Raw genomic sequence first — 24,528 nt, forward strand, 5'->3', positions numbered from 1 at the left:
TTTTCTAAAATGACTAGTAAGTTGTTAAGACAAATATTTGCAATGTTTAAGCCCAATTCATTAATAAACAGAACTGTTGATAAGTTTTTTGGCATACTAAGAAAAATTACTGAGACAAAGCACTCTGATCCAAGAAAGACTGTGATGCTTTGGCCTAACCTGCCTGGTACAAGTGAAGGTTTTCTGTGAACACAAGTCCATAATGATTAAGCCTACGCAGCATGTGTCAGTGACTGCCAGTGTGTCAAGCTAAAGTTCCACCCAGATGATGTCAGCCCAAACTACCATATTATAGAACTGTGAGCTACAGAGATTGTAGTTGCTTTAAACTACTTGCTTTGCTAGCTTTGCAGTGGTTTGTTACATAAAATTTAATTATCTGCCTCATACAACTAATGCCTAGATAAGCACAATAAAGCATAAGATCTATTCAATATAACACAATAAATACATGTGCCGAACTGACAGGACACACTTGTAGGGACCTCGAACATACATCCAGGTGAACATTTTCAGAGATAGCGAGCTATCCTACAAGCTACTCAATTGGAGCAAATCCCATGAATTTCATTTGTTATAGGTCTTCAGTGGTAGATTCACTAATGACTTTAAAATGTTCTTTTAGGCTCCAGTTTTCCCAGAACATATTAAATATGTTATACACACCCATCAACATATACAAATGAGGATTGTAAGAGCGTCAAGATGAATTTCTGGATCAGACAGAAGATTCTGTTCATTCTTTTTCTTTTTTGTTTTTCTTTGTTTTTTTTTTTTTGGGGGGGGCACACCCAGTGACGCTCAGGGATTACTCCTGGCTAAGTGCTCAGAAATCATTCCTAGCTTGGGAGACCATATCGGACACTGGGGGATCAAACCAGTCCCTCCCTAGGTCAGATGCATGCAAGGCGAACGCCCTACTGCTGCGCTACTACTCCAGGCCAAGATTCTGTTCATTCTCCTGAATACTGAATCAAATTCTGAGAATTTACTTAAACTAAGCGTCCCTACCCTTGAAACATTTACATTTATCAGGGAAGAGAAAGGAAACAAAAACAAGTATGAGTAATGCTACAACAATCCTTATACTGTCTTGAACTTCATCTTGACCATCTACCTCTACTTCCAATCACAATGGCCTCTAGAGATCTAGGATGACCTTTTTCCTTTGCTTGTCAATTCTTAGACAACCTCTTTCAGCAACCACTGCCATTGCCACCACTACCATCACAATCTCCCATACCTTTTCTCCCTTCTTAGGTCCTAGCTGAAATACCTAATGCTGCTCTAAAAATCTTTACACTCATATACTTCCTCAAAAGGGTTACAGTTTGAGTCATCCATTCAAGTATTTAAAGAATGTTCATTTGGTCAACAATTTCTGTGTATCAGGCCCTTTTAAACATGTTCCCAGGAACTTGTTTCCTATATGAGGGAGAAAGACAATGAAACTTAAAGAAATAGACTAGGGCTAGCATCCAATGTTAAATGCCCTAGAAAGGGAAAGGGGGATAAAAGCAGTAAGCAGTGAGGAGAGAAAATTATGACAGAAAACAAAGACAGAGCGAAAGGGATCAATCCTTAGGCCAATGGCTATATGGGATCTCCCTCAAGATGGTGGCAGAGCTAAGAGTGACAAGGAATCCATGAAGTGAAAGGAGAGAAAAATAGAGTTCCAGGACAGAGAAGGGGTAGATGAAAAGTTTTTTTGTTTTTGGTTTTGGGCCACACCCGGCGGTGCTCAGGGGTTACTCATGGCTGTCTGCTCAGAAATAGCTCCTGGCAGGCATGGGGGACCATATGGGACACCGGGATTCGAACCAACCACCTTTGGTCCTGGATCGGCTGCTTGCAAGGCAAACGCCGCTGTGCTATCTCTCTAGGCCAGATGAAAAGTTTTAAGGTAACAATCAACTTGGTATTTTCAGAAGCAAACATGGTTACAGCATAATGTGGTTGGAAACAAAATCACCAGGCTACCAGTTATGTGGGATCTCCTACCAGTGGGATTGATTTATGCAGAAAATAACGGAACCTGATTTACTTTTTTCTCCCCAGGAGCCTGGGTCCACTCCCAGCAATACATGGCTAACCTTGCCAGGGGATTCATATGTCAGAGTTCAGTACAGGGCTGCTTGATTCCTGTGGAGATGGGTGGAACAGTAGGGGAGGTACATATAAGGAGAGACTCAAGTTTAGGGGTTTGGAACTATCTCCTTAACCCAATTTACCTTTTTGGGGTTTGGTTACACCTGGAGATGCTCAGCTGTCAATCCTAGAAGTGCTCAAGATATCATATGAGGTGCTGAAGATAGAAGTAGGGTCTATGCAAGGAAACTGCTCAGGCTCCTAATTCACTTTTTTTGGTCATACCCATTGGTGCTCAGGGATTTACTCCTGGTTCTGTGATAAAAAAAAAAAAACGCTCTGGGAAGTCATGGGGGACCCTATGGGATGCCGGGATTCAAACCACCATCTGTCCTGGATCGAACAGATCCCTACCGCTGTGCTATATTTCTGGTCCCCTAATTCATATTTTTAGGTGGGGATAGGAGGTGTGGAAAGGTGGACCACACCTGGTGGTGTTCAGGGATCAATCATTCAATCCTGGATGTTAACCAGGAACCATATTTGTTGCTACGGATCACAATGGAGTTGGCTACTAGCAAGGCAAATATCTTAACCCCTGTACTATCTCTCCAGCCCTGATTTACTTTCTAAGAAATTATTCTGACTTAATTTTTGTTGTGTGCCTGTATGCATTTACTTTTCTTTTTTGTCCTGTGATTATTTTAACTTAAAAATCATCACCTATTCTGGGACCAAAGTGATATAAAGACAGGTTAAGGAGCTTGCTCAGCATGTACCTAAGTCAGTTTTAATCACTAGCACTGTGTGGATCCCAAAGCACTGCCATGAGCACAAAGCCAAGAGCAGCCCTCAAACTCTCTCAGGTGAAACCCAGTCATCAATTCTAAGATGCACAGTATTCTCTGAAATCAGGAAGTATCTAATAATCAATGAGGTACCTATTTTGTCAGTAGTTTATTTCTTTTATTGAAAACAGGTAATTCTTGTTATAATCAGATATTTAAAATTCACTACTTTTTTTAGGTCAAAAAGAAAAACACAAACATTGGATGATCTCATTGGCATGTGGGATACAAGTAAAAAAAAGCAAGAGAACAGATCAAAGCAATGCAAGTCAGCCCTTAACCAAGGCCACTTAACCAAGGTTGCCAGCGTAGGGGAAAAGTAACAGGATCAACAAGATCAAAGTATACAATGGAGCCAATGGATTGAGGCAAAGCAAGGCCATTACTTTGGTGTGTGACAACCTAATTTTGAAGATGAATAAAAAACATTACTGAGACATAATACAGACCAATGTTACCTGAATTAACATGAAAACAAAAGACAAAAAATATTTAACAGCTTTAAATGAAATGTTTTTGTTTTATTATCATCTATACTCTTTTTTTTTTTTTTTTGGTTTTTGGTTTTTGGGCCACACCCGGCAGTGCTCAGGGGTTACTCCTGGCTGTCTGCTCAGAAATAGCTCCTGGCAGGCACGGGGGACCATATGGGACACCGGGGATTCGAACCAACCACCTTAGGTCCTGGATCGGCTGCTTGCAAGGCAAACACTGCTGTGCTATCTCTCCGGGCCCCTCATCTATACTCTTGTTCACATTTTATTTCTTAGCTTCTTAATCTTCTTTTTGGAGAAGAGTTATTATAGTGGTGTTCAGGAAACCTGGAGACCACTCTTGGCAAACAGGGACTTGGTGTTGTGGGCCCATCTGCAAAGCTCAGGTCCAGTGGTACCAGAGGCTCTCAGGGCCACATCAAGTAGTCTTGTGGGGATGTGGGCTGGAGAGTAAGAGTGTGGTCTAGGCATAAGGTGCTCGAGATTGCAATCAAGGCCCTGATGCCTGTAGACACTGTGTGACATCAGGAGGAGGGGTGGTGCATGCACATATAAACATATACTCTTTTTCTTTTGGGGCCACACCCGGTGGTGCTCAGGGGTGACTCCTGGCTCTGTGCTCAGAAATCACTCCTGGCAGGCTTGGGGGACCATATGGGATGCCAAGAATCGAACCCGGATTAGTCTCCTATAAGGCAAATGCCCTACTGCTGTGCTATCACTCTGACCCACACACAGTCTTTACAAGAAAAAAGAGAAACAAGTAAAGTTGCATACTCCACAATGGATTATTTAGACGAGAGATACTTACCCATTTGAAGTGTATCCTCCGAGTGTAATTCTATAATGGGTTTTGATAGGAGAGGTTTATATCTAGAGGAAGATGGAGAAAAGGGCAAGATGAATCCAGGTTGATTTACTGCTGAAAGCATAAGCACTTAGCACAGAAATGGCAGGTGTGCACTGCTCCTGCTTAGGAGTAAGGACTACTCCAAGGGAACCTTCTGATTAATTACACTTGATTCTAGGCAACACATAGGACAAATGACATGGATCTGGATCTCACTTAGATGAGGCAGCTAATGATGAGGCTCAGAATTTGACATCAAATCACAACCCAATAATGAAACACTTAGATCAAGAAACAGGAAAAGACGGGCAAGGAAGTTCAAAATATGTCTATGTTCCTAGGTCATCCCTAAGTTTCTTGTCTCAAACAGAATTGTCAAAAATCACATTGGTAAATAGACTGTCTAATACAGACCTAAGATTTGGCAGCATTTATGGGTAACTCCCCAAACAGGATATGTAAAAACAATCATAAATTGGGGTGCCTTCCCAACAATCACATTATGTGTTCTCCAGTCAAAGAAAGCAGGTCTGGGTTTAAGAGAGTCCACTTACTCTCCTTTCACTCTGAGTTCTAATGCACTCGGTTCTAACTTTCCAGAGTATTATTAGAATGACCATCTAGCATCGGAAAACCACACTTAGTATCATTTTGTATTTGAAAAGGGTAAAAACCTTACTTGCAAAGGGTAAAGTAGAACAAAGCTTTAAAAAATCTTTCTAGTTTGTAAAAGTCTAGATAATTTCTCTAGAAAAAGTTGAAACTTTACTGGACTTTATTAAAGACCCAAACTTAGGATTTTATTTAAATGACAAAATGAAAAAGAAGGGAAAGAGAGTGGTTTAAAACTACACAGGAACCTTGACCTTTACTTTAAAGTCAGGATTGAAATCTCAGCTCTACTTCTCCCTATATTTGTGATTTCTGGGAAATTAAATTTCTTTGACCTTCAGGTTAATTCATCTGGAAAGAACACTGAATCACGCTTCTTTCTGAGAACTAAATGATACTATCCAAGTGAAACATTTACTACTGTGTTTGGGAAAGAAAAACTCAAAGCAAAGATTAGCAAACTCACTACTATACTATACAAATTCTTTGAAAACTGAACTTAGAATAATTCTATAATACCTCATATATAAAAACACAATCACTCGTGTCTCATTCTTCAATAAAAGAAACACATCAAATCCAGCTGTAACTGAACTGGGATAAAAAAAAGTAGAACAAAATACATGTCAACATTCATATTCCTGGAGTTAAGAGAGATAGGACATGGGTTAATTTGCATACAATTGACCTTGCTTTATTTTCTGGCATGGCATGGCTTCTGAGCACTGACTGGTATAAGGCCTGGAGGACCACAAGCACCACTGGGGTGATGCAGGTAATCCTCAGCATTATAGGATTCAAGCAGTACCACATCCTCTGGCCACAGAATTGAACTACTGGCAGATCAGAGCAATAGAGCAATAATAGTACAGAGGGTAGGGCATTCACCTTGCATATGACTGACCTGAGTTTGATCCCCAGCATCCCTTTTCCCTGAACAGGATTAATTCAACAGGATTAATTCTTGAGTGCGGTGCCAGAAGTTACCCCTGAGCAGCACAGGTGTGGACCCCTTTCCCACTCTCCCCACCCAAATAAAATAAAATTAATTTTTGGCTCCATAGGCCAAAAATCACTAGCAGGGGTCCCATGGAACCTGAAGCTGGAGACTGTGGGGGTTCATGTTCCCTACCTCACAATCTCACTCTCCTCTCCCTCTCTCTCTCTCCTCTTCCCTGCCACTTTACTATTATTTCTCAAGTTTTTATATAGTTTTTGGTTTGTTTTAGATCACATCTGCCCTGTGCTGCTTAGGGGAACAAATAGTTCCAGCTAACCTCAGGCCTCTTATCTGCAAAGCATGCTCTCTACGATACTGAAATGACAGTACAGCAGAGTGGGGGTGCCGGCCTTGCATGTGGCTGACCTGTGTTCAATCCCTGGCATGCCATATAATGTGTCAAGCACCATCAAGAGTGATCCCTAAGCACAGAGCTAAAATTAATCACTATACAAAGTCAGTTTGGCCACAAAACCAAACAAAACCATACTTTCTCAGCTCACTGATTTAACTCTCTGGACCAAAGAAATTACATTAATAAAAGCAAGAAATGAGCAGTTTATTTTGATGACTGCTGGGCACAATAAAATGAGGATCCCAGGACAAAAAAATGGGGGATGAAATCAAAAGAAACTGGGCCCTCAAGTGAGGTCTGTGCCACCTACAGGTGCTGAGAGCTGGTTCTAAATTCCACTTGGCATTTTCTTTATACGTAGTGTTGGATATGAAGATATCCAAAAAATAAAGTTTGGCTAGAGAGTTGATAATCTGAGAGAGGTGGAAAAAGGTGATCTAGGAGCTCTTAATTTCTAAATTACAGGAATGAACCTGTAATTCACTCTTTTGTTCTGACACCTCTCTAAGTGGAAGACAATCCACGGAGACTTTATATTAGTTTCCTCTTCCCTTCACACCTCCCATTTTGAAATTTAAAGACCCACTTAGGCTTGATTAGCATTAGATAGGTATTTGCCTATTATTTGCCTTTCCTGTCATATAACTGATTGTCCCTGAACAATAAATATTGTGCTTGGAGGTCAGTCAGGAATCTCAGTCCAAGGAGCTGGGAGCCATCTGACCCCATGCTTTTCTCTCTTTGTAGTGACCCTGCTTCAGGCCCATTCACTGGGGCCTGGTCCCCCTCAGAAAGCGTACCTGATATTGTGCAGTTTTCTTGAGACTATCATTGGAAAGTCAACTTCAAAATATTTTTTGGGTAGAAGATCTTCATCCTGAGGGATAAAAGACAGTGATCTTTTAGACTGCCTTTCTTTTGTGACTTTTTTTTTTTTTTTTTTTGGGTGGAGAAGGAAATTTGGACCATACCTCCTGGTGCTCAGGGGACCATATGGAATGCCAGGGATCAAACACGGGTAATTTGTAGGCAAGACAAGTACTTTCCCTACTGTACTAGCTCTCTGGCTTTCAGATAACTCTTAATTCACTCATATTTCCAGATCATTTTCAACTTGTGGGCCCTGAAGAATTTTCGATCAGGCTAATGATGTGGTCAGAAATGTACCCACATAGATGAATACAGAAAATATTATTCTGAGTGAAATGAGTCAGTAGGAGAGGGATAAATATAGAATAATCTAACTCACTTGTGGGATATAAGAATGAAAGACAATATAGTACTCATATCCAGAGACAATAGAGATAAGGGTCAAGAGGACCAGTTCATGGTAGGAAGCTTGTCACAAAGAGCCATAAATGCAGCTAGGATAGAGAAGGGTCCACTCCTTTAACATTGCCCACTATGACAATAATAGTTGGAACTATTCACTCTGGACAGGAACTGGGTACTGAAGTGATATGTATGGCACCCCTTCATTAACAATAGTGCAAACCAGTGTCAAAAAGGAAGAGACAAAGGCTGGATGTGGGAGTAGGAGGGAAGCTGGGGACATGGGTGACAAGAAATGTACACTGGTAAAGGGTGGTGTACATTCTATGACTGAAACTCAATCATGAATTATTTTGTATTTATGGTAATTAAAATTAAAAATGTATCCAAATTACTTTGTCTTTGTATGGAGAATGAAGAAAAGTTAAGTAACTATTAAGTTAAGCAACTCTACCTAGATGATTATCAAGGTAAGAAATAGCATGAAGCTGAATTGAGGTATGACTACTACGGTAGAGGAGGAATTTGAAGTTTTCTGGAAGGAGATAACAGTACTTTGAAAAAAAAATCAAAACAAGAAATCAGTGTGAAGTTTAGATTTTAAAAACCGCTTTGGTTAAAATAGAACAGCAAGTACTAGAAAATAATGCATGCAGTGAGGATTTAGGTATTATATTTTCTGTAGTAGTGGAATGGCAAAGAATGAGCATTTTACTACCCACCACATGACAGAATCTAATTCATTATTTGTGTGCTTAGAATGTCACCAAATCTTTAGGTCACAATTTCTTCATTGCAATGCAGAGAAACTGGTAACTTCTTGGGACTGAGAACATGGATGACTCACAGAATAGGGTCTATGATGCCAAATGTCTTTTTTAGAGACACAGGATGGGAGACATGGGCCCTTGGGGTGTACTTTTGAAATCATTGTAGACTGTGTGGACAGTGTACAAGAGAAAAGTGACTGTGCAAGCTGGACTCAGACATCGAGCAACTTCGTGTCCTCTTTATTATGCCCATTACAGGCAACCTCAGCAGCAACTCTAAGCTGGCCTCCCTTCCAAGCCTATTCCCAGAGCTCTGTGAATGGCCTGGGACACTGGCTGCCCACCTGCTGCCCACTGGCTGCCAAGGCCATTCTGGGTTGCATCTTTGAGCCAGGGGTCAGGCTTTACCACTTCTAAGGAGAATGAAGCCCAAATGCCACGCCTATGTTTCACCTCCCATTTCTGTGGTTCCTGTTCCTCCTCACTGAATATTGCCCCATGTGACAGCCTGAGCACCTGACTCTATCCTGACCTCTGGTGCTAAATTCATATAGTACCCTCGCAGGTACTTTTCGGATCTCATCTGGCAAACAACAACAAACATTGAAAGCACACATCTACTCTCCCAGCTTCTTCCCCTGCCTTTCTAACTTGGGTGGTGGACATATTCTGACTCAGTCTGCTCTAGTTGGCCTAGTAGTCACTCCATCTCTGTCATGCCGGTTCAATCTGGCAGTTGTACTGACTGTTCTCAAATGCCCTGCTCTCTTCTTGGCTCTCTTGGTATCACACGAATCCAAAGCAAAACCCCTTATCCAGTTCTTTCAGTGGCACACTTCAGGCTGTGACAACATTTATGAGCAAGGTACCCCAAGGTTTCTGTGCCCCTTTCAGTGGTGAGAAAGGTGAATGAATATCTGTGAAAATGTCATGTTTTTTTTTGTGTGTGCCTTCCTCACAAATGAAAGCCTCAAATTTATCTATTATTGGCCCAAGAGGTTAGAAATAAGCAAATGTGTTGGTCAGGCCTAAAGGAGTTTTCTAGTGCCACCCCAACTCACACACCACTACTAGTGCTGCACAAACTCTTACCCTGAATTTTCTCACAGCTCCATGATGGCCACAAGAGGATAATCCACCTCCAGACAAATATCTCCCTGGCCTCCATCACCCCCAAACCACCACAAAACTATGTGATGAAACAGAATTCAACATATGCAATATGTTTCAATGCTGCTGGGGGTTGCTGTTTGGGATATAATGCCATTGGGGATACAACTTCGGTTCTACTTTTTTCATCTGTGTAATACCACCACTTGAGCCAGAGAGTGAGCACAGGAGGTTAGGTCTTCACCTTGAATGCAGCTGTGGTAGCCACAATACAGGTTCAAATTCCATGACTAGATAGGAGTCCTCCAGCAAATGGAAGAGTTACTCCTGAGCCAGGAACAGCCTGTGAGTATCACAAGGCATGGGCCCCAAATAACAAAAATAGCAAACCTATTCACTCAGAGATCTCATAATGATTCACATACATAAAATCACATAATGAATGTCAGTTCTTATCCTAATTAAGCAGAAGGTTAAACCATGGTAAGGCCAATTTGATTTCTCACTTGAGTAAGAAAAAGGCTGGGAGGCTTAGTCTCTAAACACCTAATCAGGTGAGCTGATTAGGATCAAAATAGAAGGGTCAGGTTATGCCCACACATTCATACTTATCTTGGTGTACTTCTCCCAGAAATCTGGGGAAATGCACGTACCTAGTCATGCCACATGATCCACCTGATAGAAGAATCCAGAAAAATCTGCATCCAATTAGCAAAATCTTTGTGGGATAAAGGTTGGGGGCTAATTTCTAAGGCAAGAGTCAAAAACCAGCCCTTTATTTCAGGTTCTGTAACCAGACCCAGGTTTTCTTTCCTGGGACTTGGGAATGTTCTGGAAGGCACTGAGAGGAGAAAGCCAGACCCAGTGGCCCAAAAGCTAGACCTCAACAACTGGACTCATCAACCTCAAACCTGTCCTTCTGCTTTCCTTCTCCACTCCCAGAAGTAGCCTGAAGGGGATAATTTTTTTAAATAAAATGTGTTATTGTGACCACATACCTACCCGGTCTGCATGAAGAAAGACTGTTGCTGGGCTGGAGTGATAGCACAGCAAGTAAGGCATTTTGTTTTGCTCAGCTTTGTCTCCTGAGCTTGCCAGGAGTAAATTCTGAGCATCTCCAAGTGTCGCCCCAAAACATAAACAAACAAATAAGCAAAAAGCCTGTTACTATATGGACTCTTAAGAGTTAGTGGGCTATTGCAGAAAATGACTGGGCTTGCTATTTTCTAAGATGCAAGATCTCCCGGCCATGAAAACTATCACCTGCTAAAAAGTTTGTTACCCATTACTGGGGGCCAGACCTTGTGACCCAATAAGTGCAATTATACCATTATTTTAAGCCCTAAAAGACTAAATGTTGAAATTTAAAAAAATGGCCAAAAAAGACTGTGCATCATACTATCATCACCACCTCATATTAGAAATCCCCATATCTGACCTAAGATCAATGATACTAGAGAGTTAATATAGTAGGTAAGGTGCTTATCTTGCACACAGCTGACCAGCCTTCTATCCTCCAAAATTATATATCCCTAGAACTGAGTCCTGAAAAGAACAATCCTTGAGTGCAGAGAAGGAGTAAGCCTTGTGTGATATCTGGTGTGGTCCAAAATTAAAAAAAAAAAAAATTAGCCTAAGATCCTAAAATCTTAGGCCAACAAATTAAGCATTGCTTGTCATCAAAATTATAAACACATGCATTCTTTATCTCAGCAATTCAATAGTTTTCTCCTGAGAGATTTCCACACATTCAGTGAGAAATGTCAATGAGGATTTTATTACTTTGTTTAACAGCAGATGAGATACAGTGGGGAAGGTGGGGGTTATCCAATAGGTGAGGCCCAAGGTGAGACACAGATTGTTCACTACATTCCTTAGATGTTTTAAGACAGTTGATATATTTGAAAAAGTTTTACACAATCTTAAAACAATTCAAACAATTGGGGCAAGTGGAAGAAAAATGTCTAGTTTACCTTTAATGTCCAGAACGAGGTATCCATCCCAGCCCCGAGGTTGATAATTTGAGAGTTACATTCTGTCCTCCGCAGAAATGCCTTTATAAGTTGACTGACACCTTGAACTCGAGCAAAATACCCTAAGAGTCAGAGACGTGAGTTTATCATCAAGTGATGACACAACAGTCCCAGCAGAGCCCACCACACTAGAAGAGCAAATCACAATACTCCTGCCCTTCGCTAGGTCAGTGGATTCCCTCTAGGGGAAAATGGCAAGTTTCAAATGTTCTTTTATCTTGTATTTTAAGTCATGTGAACCACAGTACTTCATTAGGAAATGAACCTATATGTTTATTAAAAGTATGTAGCAATCATCATAAATCGACTTTATTGGCTTGCTTTTCTGATAACTCCATTTTCCACTTTTTTAAGTTTTGTTGGCACAAGCAATACAAAATAAATTTGTCAGGTGCATGCCATAGTGGCAGACTGAGGAGTGGAAGCCAGCCTGGGGAAGGAAGGTCACACTGGTGGTGGGATTGGTGTTAGAACACTGTATGCCTAAAACAAATGTCTAAATTAGTGTTGTAATAAAAAATTTAAAATAAATATAAGTATGTATGTATCTCCATATATATCCATTTATTAAAATTATATATAATTTAGTCATCATTATTTACAATACTGTTAAGAATAAGAGTTCATGCAAATGTTCAGCTTGGACGAAACAATCCCCACACCCTCCAGTATCTCAGGAAACACACTTATATGTCCCTCTTCCCCACCTAACCTCCATCTCCCTTCCAAGGTAAATTCAGTTCTGTAGACCAGTTGACAGGTTCTGTTTCGTTTGCCTTTAGTTATTCTTCTACTATGCTTCTTCTTTTCTTTTTTCCTTTTCTTTTAAATTTTAATATTTAAATATTGATTCAGAAAGTTGTTCATAATGCAGCAATTTCAAGTATTCAATGTTCCAATACTAATCTCACCACCAATATCTTTCTGCTAGTGTCCCCAGATTCTTACCTACCCCACAAGCCTTGCCCCTTAGTAGACACAAAATATTTTATATTACTTGTTCCATTCATGTTGCAACAAACTGTACGATTTCATTATTTCTTAAAGATCAGTAGTAATCTACTGTGTGTATGTAGACATATATACACACATTCTAAATGTCCTATACATTGACTTACCAAAGTATTTTACATCAAAATCTGACATAGGGACCTGCATGGGAGTCAGTTCAAAAGACTGGAGTGCATATCCTAAGTTTTATCCCTAGGACCATATACCAGTGAGAAACACCTAGTGGATCCTGTGCATCACTGGAGAGGGAATTTCTGGTGGTTCTCAGTAGCACAGGGTCCAAGAAACATCTGGATAGATTGGTTAACTATTTCTGAAAGTAGTCCCCAGGTCCCTCAGGACTGCTTGGAAGGTCAAATAAAAACACAGGCGCACATAAAGAGAAACAAAAGCAAACTCTAATCTAAATGTTTTACTTGGAATTTGACCTTTTGGTCTATTTTAGTCTTTTTGTTTCTTTTTTGTTTTGTTTGAGGCTATAATAAAAGACTGGCAAAACATAAAATTCTTAGATCACAATATAATAATATTTTTAGGCCAGAATATTGGGCAGATGAATATCACAAAGGAAGGCATATTTCTACCCATGTTCCTGCCACTTATATCGTAAACAGGTTGGCATTTCAATGGCTTCACAAATTGGCCAGAGGAGGGCAGAAGCAAATGGCTAAGAAACTGACCTGGAAAGTTCTGAGATGGAGAACTGGGGCAGAAATGAGAAATAAAAGAAGATAAACTTGGTGTTCTTTTTTTTTTTTTTTTTTTTTTAAGAAAAAAAGGTGTTTTAATTCTATGGTGCTGCAGATCAAATTAAGGGCCTCACCCGAGCAAGACAGGTACTCAACCACTGACTCACATTCTATGCCCTTAAACTTTGTATGATAAAACACTGCTGGTAGGACTTTATGAAAAATAAACTTTGAAAGTAATATTTAGAAAGTTTTATTCATTTTGACAGGAATTTTATGAGCATAATAATTCCTCTGGATTAGTACTTAAAAGGTGTTTTTCAATGATTTTATAATGTAACTCTCCAACAGCATTTTCTAAGAAGGTCCACAGTGGACTAGATACAGGGGTTGAAATAGTTTTATTAATCATTTGAGAGGTGCTTTTTTATTGGGATTCAGTTCCTATACTGAGATTCCAACCAGTAGAGGATGAAGCAAGCAAGCGAGGCAGGTAGGCTACCTGAGGTACTGAGGTACCAAGTTGGTCCCATGAAGGTCCCTGTTAGTTTCTCTAGTACAGCCACTGTGTAACCTGCCCCGAGAACAGGAGGTGAGATGAGTTAGGCATTGACTAATCTTCCTGATGCCTGGTTTCACCCTATGCTAAAAATGAATACATGTCCTTATTTGCATGAGTCACCACTTTAAATTTTCTTTGCATTTCATTGAGAACCCACTAGGATTTGGTCTTAGAGACAAGGTTCTATGGGCACATGTTGAGGACATATGGTCATACTAACTCAAATAAGGCACTAAATTAATCCTTTAATTAAAAAAATAGTTCATGAAAATGAAATACAAATGACTTTAAATACATGTTGACCTTCATCCTACTTGTAACTAAGAGGAATGGAAAATAAAATCACTTTGTTACTACTTTTCATTTATCACATTAACAAAGATTACAAGGTTTTTCAAAAGCCAAAAAGACAGTTCAAAGCCTTGAGGCTGGATCTCAGCCTCCCCAAAGTCCCCTGAAGGCCACTTGGAGTGAACCCAAACATAGAGCCCCTAAACATTACCATAAGTGAACCCATCACTCCCACAAAAGTTTACTTCTCTGTTGGGGAGGATGATGAAAAAGTAGCACTTTCATGTATTACCAGAGACACTACAAACTAGAAATGTCTTAAAGGATCAATCCCAGGGTTAGAGAATAGATTCAAATGACACAGAACATGCTTTTGCTAAGTGTGAGGATTTGGCTTTTAACTTTGATCCTCTAGACCACACGTCATGGCTTCTACAATAACAATGATCCCACACCACCCCCAAAAAAACATGAAAAAAAAATCCCTCAAACCTCAGGTCTCTCAGCTGATGTGTAAATAACTGGGGAGGGAGAGTGGGATATGACCATTTTACCTCTGTTAATTTCGGGGGCCTTCCTCTCTTTACACAGCCTCACAAAATGCTGGATGTAAGGATCATGCCAGTATCCAATGCTGACTGCAAACCTGGATGAGATGAAAAAGGAAGTAGATCAGTGAGGAGTTTAGGCCAAGAATTCAAGAGTAAAGTACTTGGAGATCAGGCCAAGGATCCTGAGGAAAAAATCATTCCCTTCTCCCACAAATGTCAACATCTGCACACTCAGTGCACCATGACAAATTTCATACCCATCCCTCATTTTTATATTCATATTGCACTGCTTCCTCATTAATTCCTTTCCCAGAATCCTTAGTAACAAATAACTTCATGCTTCATACAAAAAAACCTGCAACCTACAACTCACTCTTCAAACTCATGTTCCTTGACTCAACTACAAATTTGGAATCAAGAGACCCCAAATAATTGGCAAGAGTCACTAAACATGTACCTCGATATTTATCCTAACTGTATTCAGGAAGTTACAGTAAAGAAACCAGAAATAGATAAAATACTGAAATTTCCACTACATTAAGATGCACCTGACCATAAGACGCACATAGATTTTAGATGCTCTCCTCCCTTGCGCTCAGGCTTCAGCTCCAGGTGGCATTCACTTCATAAGACGCACTTTGGGGAGGGGGTGAAGTGCATCTTATGGTATGAAAAATATGGTAGCTTCAACTTGGGCAATGCTATTGAAGCCTACCCTGCTCCATACTACAAGAAGTTGATATTTTAGTTTTCCAAGCCTGGGAACTGAAGCCCTAGTCAAAAACCAGAAGCCCGGGGCCGGGAAGGTGACGCTAGAGGTAAGGTGTCTGCCTTGCAAGCGCTAGCGTAAGATGGACAGCGGTTCAATCCCCCAGCGTCCCATATGGTCCCCCCAAGCCAGGGGTGATTTCTGAGCGCATAGCCAAGAGTAACCCCTGAGTGTCAAACGGGTGTGGCCCCAAAAACAAAAAAAACAAAAATCAGAAGTCTGAAAACTATGTATGGAATCACCTACAAGATAATTTTGAAGTCACAAGAAGAGATGAACCCCTACATCATACAGGCTCCTTCTAGGGATCCTAAAGTCAGGTCTACCTCTTAACTGACACTGCAATATAATTCATTCAGGACAAACTATACCAGACTTGTAGCCTGAAGCATCCCTTTTGATATTCAAATTAACAGTTTCCATATTACTTGACAGGTAGGCTGAAAGGTGGTGTGTGTGTGTGTGTGTGTGTGTGTGTGTGTGTGTGTGTGTGTGTGTGTGTGTGAAACAGAAACAGAAACAGAGAAACAGACAAAGACACAGAGAGAGGCTGAGACAAACAGCCAGAGAGACAAAATGACAGAGACACAAACAGCGACAGAGAAAATATTCCAACTAGGTTTGGGTCCTTTGAGAGCTCATGCAAAAAGAAGGAGGGGGTTTACACAAGCTATCAAATAACCCACCTCATGCCATTTAGTGGTAAGTCACACCTGTAGCCAGAGCAAGAATGGTAAGGACACTCATTAAACTGAAAGTTGGGAAAGATCTTAAACAGACCTAGTAGATTCAGTGTCTACAGCTAGTACCATGTAACTTCTTCAAACTATCAAGTCATTGTGAACTTCCCTACATAGAAAACATTCCAGTCATTCCACAGCTAAGCAGCAAGTTCACAGAAGAAAAGAATGTCAATTTGCCTTCTTCAAACAATCCTGGATACTCAGTCTGATCTCAAAGGGAGCAGATTCTATTGCTTTCAATTCTGTATCAATGTAATACTCAATATTTGAGTATTTGCTAAGTGTCATGAATGAGCAGAGTAGATGATAATAAGATATAATAGTGAAAGAACATGAAGTGTAGTGGTTTTGGGGCCACACTCTGTGATGCTAAGGGGTTATTCCTGGCTATGCACTCAGAAATCGCTTCTGGCTTGGGGGAACCATATGGGACGTCACTGCTTCAGCCCCAGAGCTCCCATTTATTTAACAATGCCCTGTGATAAGCTATTTTTTCCAGCAGTGTTTCCTAAATCCTTTTTTTTTTGGTCACTTTGATAAGCAAATTACAGAATTTTATCTACAGTTTTCTTATGCAAATATTTTGCCTCCAATATCTTGCAAACATCTTTAGTTTTGTTCTCATTCTTTAAGCTTTGTTCCATATTCTTTATTGACCCTCACGATGATAAATCACCCTTGTTATTAATCACATTAACCTAGTCACATATACTAGGCAAATAGGATAGAATACGAAAAACAGAGGCAGCCCTAATAAAGTTGCTATTGATCATCAATCAGTAGTCAGGGATACTCAGTAGTCTGTCTCATTCTTTCCAGCTCCACCACACACTGAACCACAGGACAGTACACCTACCTAATAAATTTGAAGCATCTGTAGTGCTTAAAATAAGCCCAGTTTTTTTTCCTATAAACAAAAAGGATCAGATTCAATTGTCAATTTCTTCATAAAATATTTATTGACTGTCAGATTTGCATGTGTCAACAGCACAAATGGATCCTCAACTGAAGCCAGGTTTCTTCATCTGTGGATTCTGGAAAATGGATAGGGTCTTACTGTTCTCATTGTGCATGAAGAGCAAGGCTGCTGGTACTTGTCCAAATTCCTTGCAAATAGGAAGGAACACGTGTAACCCTGCTAACAACCCTTTGTAGAAGATATTACTTCACAGGGAAGGGTTAAAGTGCTTCCCCAAACTATAGAGTTTTGTGGGAAACTAAATTGCTATTTGTAAATCCACTCACCTACTTGGATTTAGACGTAGGTAAAGTAACTATGTAGTATCATAGTATGGGGATAATGGGGATAAAATTAACATTTTAACATATACTCTGGGCACTCTATATAGTTGATGTTCTTATAAACAGTGGCAAAAATTCAACTAGATAATCTTACGATTTTTAAATTTGGGACTTCAATTACACATTGGGATCTTTAAGATACTGTTTTACTTCTAATTTTTTTCATTTTTATCGTTATTCTTTTACCTTCTTTTTTCTCTCCCAGGCTTGGGGGCCACATCTTTCAGAGGCCAGGACCTATTGTTGGCTCTATACTCAGGATCATCCCTGGTAATACGTGGATAATTAGATGGATTACCAGAGACTGTAGTGGGGTCAGCAGCGTGCAAGACAAGTGCTTTAGCACATTAGTATTAGTATTATTATTTACCATTATTTTAGCTGCACCCTTTTATTTCTACTTACTACGAGTTATGGTCTTGGCTTATAAATGGAACACAGAGAGTAACATCTTAAGACCCAAAGACAAGAGTTTGTCAGCTCAGACCTCAATAGATTGGGTAGATAGTTCAGAAATAAGCGGTGCACACCCTGGATGTGCAAGGCCCCTAGCATCATATGATTTCCCCCCGCCGCCAAGAACCCAAGTGTCACTGAATCCAAGACATCCAAGTTATCTAACCTGATTGGTTGAGTGGTTCTGGGACACTGGAGGCTCTGGAGGTGCCTCCAAAACAAAGACCACCAGGCTATGCCTTCCTTTGAAAGGATAGTGCTAGTATTGATTAACATTTGGCTATATCTAATATCTAACACCCTTCCAAGGATTAGTTTGATCTAACAAATTACATGCAGACAATGAATAATGTACAAAGTGTGAACAGAAAAGTGATCAACATTCACAAGGTAAAAACCAGTAGGAGAATCAGAAAGCAATGTTGGTACAAGGTCACATATCTCACAGAAACAAAATCTACACACCCATAAACATGTGTAAAGTACTTTTGAAAAGAAATTTCTTTTGTAGTTAGTGCCTCTTGCATTCTTTACAGATATACTATCTCCCACCCAAGATGACCAAGATAGCAGTTTTCATATAGAAACTTTATGGTTTTTGTTTTTATCTCAATTCATGATCTTCCCCAAATGAATGAGATAGGGATCAACATCCTTATTTTTTTCCTCACGTGAATGTCCAGTTAATCCAGAATTATTAAATAAAATAGTTTTATTCATTCCTGAAGGAAAATAACTTAGAAGTCTGGGAGAAAATTAAAACATCAACTAATTAGTACTTAAGTATTTTGAGTCTCTTTATTCTCTAACATTGATCCATCTCTATTTATGCCAAGACCACACTGTTTGAATTACTGTAGCTTTACTAAAGAGCTTAACATTTGGTTGTACTAGGCACTGTTGTTCTCCAACTTCTTTGCTTCTTTTTGGGTGGTACTCAAGTGTTACTCTTGGTTCCAAGTTCAGGGATAACTCCTGATGGGGTTTAAGGACCACTTGTGGTGCTGGGAATTGAACTGGGTTTGGTCACATACGAAACATCTCAACCTCTATACTATCTCTCTAGCCTGTAAAATCTCCAATTTAATTCGTTTGAAAATAATTATGTGTAGTCTACATACTTTGCACTTCCATATATAATATATACTTTAGAATCAATCTTCTAATTTCTCGTTACTTTTTTTTTAATTACAACGATTTTGGGCTGGAGAGATAGGGTACATTATAATTTACCATGTAAACATTATAAACTATAATAAGAAGGTAGGGTGCATTATAGTTTACAATGTAAAGATGCTTCATGTCTTTGATTAAATTTGTTTCTCAACAGTATGGCCTTTGATGTTATTTTAAGTGATATTTCAAAATCTCATTTCCTGCGACCAGCGTAGTAGGCCAGTGTGTGCCTTTCACATGGCTGACCCAGATTTGATCCCCAGTATCCCATAAAGTCCCCCAAGCCTGCCAAGAGTAATTTCTGAATGCAGAGTCAGGAGTAACCACTGAGCACTGCCGGGTGTGCCCCCCAGATAACTCCATGTCCTTTAATATATAAATATTTAGCAATACATTTGTCAGACAAGCGATTCATATCCAGTCTAACACTTCACTGAGTCAAAACCAACAAAGAAAACATCAACAAACATAGGGAAAAGAATAGAACAGGTCACAAAATAAAATATAAGAATCTCAATAAGCACAAAATCAGGTGTAAATGTCATTAATCACAAGGAAAATGCAATTTACAGCCATGATGGGGTACCATTTACACTCAATGACAATAACAAATATTAACAAGGATACACAACCACGGTATTGATAACACTGTTACACAATGATTATAAGGAGTATAAATTGATGAACCATTTAGGGAATCAATTTGGCAATTAAAAATATAAACTCACCCTTGGAGAATCAATTTTGGTTCTAGACACTAATCCACGACAGAAGACTTAAATAACAATAGTCATCAAAGTCTATTTACAGTAACCATAAAAGTGAATAGATACAATATGTAAAACCATTCTTTAGGTGGCTGAATGAACAAATATATGCACACAACATTAAAAAAAACTATTCTGTGGTCATCCTGAGTCAAGAATTTTTTTATTTTTTGTGTGTGTGTTTTTTGTTTTTGTTTTTGGGTCACATCCGGCAGCGCTCAAGGGTTACTCCTGACTCTACGCTCAGCAATCACTCCTGGCAGGCTTGGGGGACCATATGGAAAGCCGGAATTTGAACCACCATTCTTCTGCATGCAAGGCATACGCTTTACCTCCATGTTATTTCTCATCCCGAAATTCTTTATTTCATGAGGCTCTCTCCTCTGTAAAGAAGTCTGAACATGTATCTTAAACTTGTTACTCTATCTCCCTCTCTCTCCTCCTCATACTTCATAAAACTATGTAAAAAATAAGTAAAAAACAAATTCTATTTTCCCCGTCTAAAATAAGGTCAGTTAAAAGATTAAGGGGAGGAGGTAACAAGGAAGAAAGGAAGATTCCTTTACCAAACCAGTCAATTTTCTCTTAATGATTTTACTGACTAGGTCTCAACTTTGGCTTTTAAAATAAAGATCTGAATTAAAAAAAAAAAGACAAAACAACTAATATTTCTAACAGTTCAAAGAGACACATTAAGATATCTATCTAATGCATAGATCTATCTATCTATGTATCCATCTATCTATCTAAATTACTTTATTTAAAAACCATTACATATTACATAGTTGCTCATAAAATATTTGTGTAGGGGAAGAGTTAGCACAGAATTTGCCTTGCACGCAGCGGACCCAGGTCTGATCCCAAGCATCCCATATGGTCCCTTGAGCCTGCCAGCAGTAATTCTTAAGTGCAGAGCCAGGAAGTAACCCCCAGTACTCCAAAACCAACCAAACAACAAAAATATTATTTACAGATAGGTGGTAATAAAATTATTATTTAAAGAAAAGAAGAAAAAGAGTAAAGCAACAAGAAAATTATTCTCTCTCTCAATGAAATCATTAAGTCATTGTCAGAAGGTTTACTAAGCTCTCATATAGCAAGTTGATCTTTCTATTACTTGTTTTGTTTCTGAACATCAGGTGGCTTCGATTCCAGGTTGACAACTAAATTGGTGTGGGATACTGGGATGACAGTATTAAAACATTTGGAGTTGTCACACAGTCCAGGAATTCCAAGCAAACACTGTAGCGAATATTGAGGCTTTTGTGGGGTGTTTTTTCAGCTGCCAGACTTTCCAGAAGGCGAGGGTGGGGGAGGGGAAGGGTGAGGGTGCCCACACTTAATCTAAAAAGTTCTGGTGATGTCTGGAGTTTTGGTTGCTTTGGCATCTCTACAGATGTCTTTGATCTATCTCAGAGACTTTACCTGAGATATCAGGTAAAGCAAAAGCTCTTATCCCATTGTTCCATGAACAATGACATGAAGATTAGGATTCATAAAGTTTAGGCCCATGTTTCCCAGTTAGCAAACTCAAATGTCTTTCTCATGCATCAATTCCTCTCTATTCCTCTGAGCAATTTCTCACTTCTGAGCCTCTGCTTGTCCCCCTCTGCTCCCACACAAACTTCCTTAAGCCCTTACTCTCATTTTAAGATGCTCTACTAAATTTAAGAGGTTAGTTCATGCTAGACTCCTTTCCTCATTAAAATAGTACTGATTAATCTCTGTTTACCATTGTAGTCACTGGCTTTACTTTTAACAACATAAATCTCACATTGAATGGAATACATACAAATAGGATACTGATAGGTGCATTTATATACAGAACTTTCAACAAACAGGCAACTCTATGACAACCAAAATCAGATATTAGTGCTAACTAGGGAAGGAGGAAATAGGTATCTTTTCTGAACTGGTCCTACACAAATATATTATATTACTGATACTTATCAAGCAGAACACCAAAGGCTGGAACATTTTATTAGACATAAACTCCCTCTCTGCCACTATTACATTTTCTCTCGGCAAAATCCTTCCCCACAAGGTTCTCACCCACCTGTTCAAACACATTGTCCATGGAACTTTTTTTACAAAGAATATTCTATGATTTTCTTTGAAGCATTATCTACTCTATTAAAAAGTATCACCTCATTACAGTGTTCTGAAGTCCAGAGTGAAGCCATATTTTTATGACATCCAATGATCACCTATGCAGAAAAATATCAAGTAGAATTTTTCAAAAGGTCATTGCTTTCCTGATGAAAAGGGAGAGACACGTATCTTTTGCATCCCTTTCTTGCTTTTTTTTTTTTTCTGTAGCACAGTTGCACAAACTAAGAAAAGTCTGACATTCCTAGATAGAGACATATTCTTACTCTGGGAAATATACTATGATGGCATAGAAGCTATGAGTCAAAATTTACAGACTCTGAAATGAAAAGACTAAATGAAAAAACAACAAAAAATACTTCTAGGTTAAGACATGTAAAAATTTAGCATATAAATGGCATTTAAAATCAATGGAAAAATAAATACCAGTAAGTTGATAGTCTAAGGCAGGGGTCTCAAACTCAATTTACCTGGGGACCACAGGAGGCAAAGTCGGGGTGATCCTTGAGTGCAAAGTCAGTGGTAAGCCTTGAACATTGGGGGATGTGACCCAAACAACTAAAACAAAACAAAACAAAAAAAGATTCCTCTAGGGCTAGGCCACAAAATGTTATATGGAGGGCCGCAAACGGCCCACAGGCCGCGAGTTTGAGACCCCTGGAAGGGAATACTTAAGAAAAATTAAATTTAAACCTCTAGCTTACAACAAACAAAATCATATTTTGAAAAATAAAAAATCTAAGCATAAAAGCCAAAACCACAAAAGTTCTAAAAGCAAGTATCATCATGACTGATGATAGTCTTTCAAAGCATTAATTCCAAATCCACAAACCATAAAGCTACACTGTCAGATTTTATACCATAAAGATTCACAATTTCAGTGTTATGAAATGTACAATATAGGGGAAACTAAAAGATAAGCATTCATTTGAGAGAGACTACTGCAATAAATACAGAGGCAATAGACTACTGTGACTCATAAAATTTTTTACAAATCATAATAAAATACAAATGACTAAAGAAGAAAAAGAAAAAAATCAACAACATGGATGGACCTAAAGTGTATCATGCCAAGTAAAATAAGTCTGAGGAAAGTAACCAATATAATCTTACAAATCATATGGAGAAAATGGGTAAAAATTAATCTTTCAGATTATAAAATCAATATAGTGATTACCTGAAGGGAAGGGACAGGAAGGTAGGTAAATTGTGTAAATGGGAACATTGTATAGTAATAGAGCACTGGACTTTTAGTGTTACTCTTGGATTTACACTTGTAAATCACTTCTGGGGCTCAGGGAACCAGCCATAAGGGGTGCCACAGATCAAATTTGGTTGGTCAAATGCAAAGCCCAGAGCCCTAAGCCTTTGTGTCTCAGACCCAGCACTGGACTTTTATTATTAAATTTGATGTAGTACTTACACATATTGATGTATGCCTGAACCTTATAAGCTATAAGGCAGTTACTTCAAAAAGGAATGAGAGTGAGACAGAGACAGAGACAGAGATAGAGACAGAGACAGCAGAGACAGAAACGAGCACAGATTAAATTAGTTAAAATAAATACAAGTTAAAAAGATACTTTCTGGGACTGGAGAGATAGTACAACAGGTAAGCACTGTTAGATATGAAGACATCCAAGAAATAAATATAGTTAGCTAGAGCAGGGGTGGGAACACCGCATGCGGCTCCCAGCCAAAATGAATGCATGAATGCGGCTCTTTGCCTCTTATCATTATTTTGTATCCTGTTGCTCTTTGCCAAGTTTGGATTTTATTTTGCTGCTTCTGAGGAGGGACCTCTAAGGAGAGATCTCTGAGCACAAAGTCCCGCCCCCAGGCTGCAAGTGGGGGGGCGGGCGAGGGGGCATGTATCACATGTTGGGTCACATATTGCCGTTAGTTCTTAGTGTGGAGGACATAGCACACCCTCACCATCACTGCAGGATTTTGACCCTCACTCAAAATGGCAAAATGCATTATGTGTTTAATAGATTATTGTTAAAATTAGATGCTTTTGTGTGAGTGTTTGTCTGTTTTGGCAGGTCACTGTGTGGTGTGGCTCTCTGACTCTCAGGGTTTAAAATTTTGGCTCTTTGTGTTAAACTTGTTCGCCACCCCTGAACTAGAGTGTTGATAGTCCAAGGAGAGGGGCAGAAAAAGATCTAAGAACTCTTAATTAGCTGAATATAGGTGCCCACCTGGAATGTTCTTTGAGTGGGAGTACTGTATTTACTCTTTTATCTGCTCCCTCTTCCCAGAGGAAAACAATCTTCAGAGATTTTACCTAAGCATCCTCTTTCATTATACATCCTTTTTTGAGATGTAAAGACCTACTCAGGATTGATTAGCATTAGATAGGTTATTTGTAGCTGCCCTTTTTTCATGTTGATTGTCCCTGAATAATAAATACTGTACCTAGAGGACAGTATGACTTTTCAGTTCCCAATGCTGAAAGTCCCCGACTATGCTTTTCTTTCTAGGGTCTGTCCTGTTTTATTAATTCTCAATCCTTGTGGTGCCCCTGCTCACCTTGGGCTGGACTCTGGCAAGTTCTAACAAATGGCCAATCTATGTTCGATCACAAATATCACATATGGTTCCCTGAGCCTGGCCAAGAGTGATCTCTGAGTATTGTTCAAGACCATACCCAGAGCACTGCACCAAACC

General features: G+C 39.3%; 1 protein-coding gene across 1 annotated transcript in view; it reads right to left on the bottom strand.

Moving 5' to 3' along the window:
* LCMT1 (leucine carboxyl methyltransferase 1) overlaps positions 1-24,528 on the bottom strand; it is a 60,395-nt gene that overhangs the window by 30,700 nt on the left and 5,167 nt on the right. The window contains exons 2-5 of the mRNA XM_049789540.1: positions 14,540-14,631; positions 11,373-11,494; positions 7,048-7,124; positions 4,242-4,303 (exon numbers count right to left, since the gene is read on the bottom strand). Of these exons, the coding sequence (XP_049645497.1) occupies positions 4,242-4,303; positions 7,048-7,124; positions 11,373-11,494; positions 14,540-14,631 (353 nt within the window). The remainder of the gene's footprint in view (positions 1-4,241; positions 4,304-7,047; positions 7,125-11,372; positions 11,495-14,539; positions 14,632-24,528) is intronic.

Source organism: Suncus etruscus, chromosome 15 (assembly GCF_024139225.1).
Source record: "Suncus etruscus isolate mSunEtr1 chromosome 15, mSunEtr1.pri.cur, whole genome shotgun sequence".
NCBI classification, from domain to species: Eukaryota; Metazoa; Chordata; class Mammalia; order Eulipotyphla; family Soricidae; genus Suncus; species Suncus etruscus.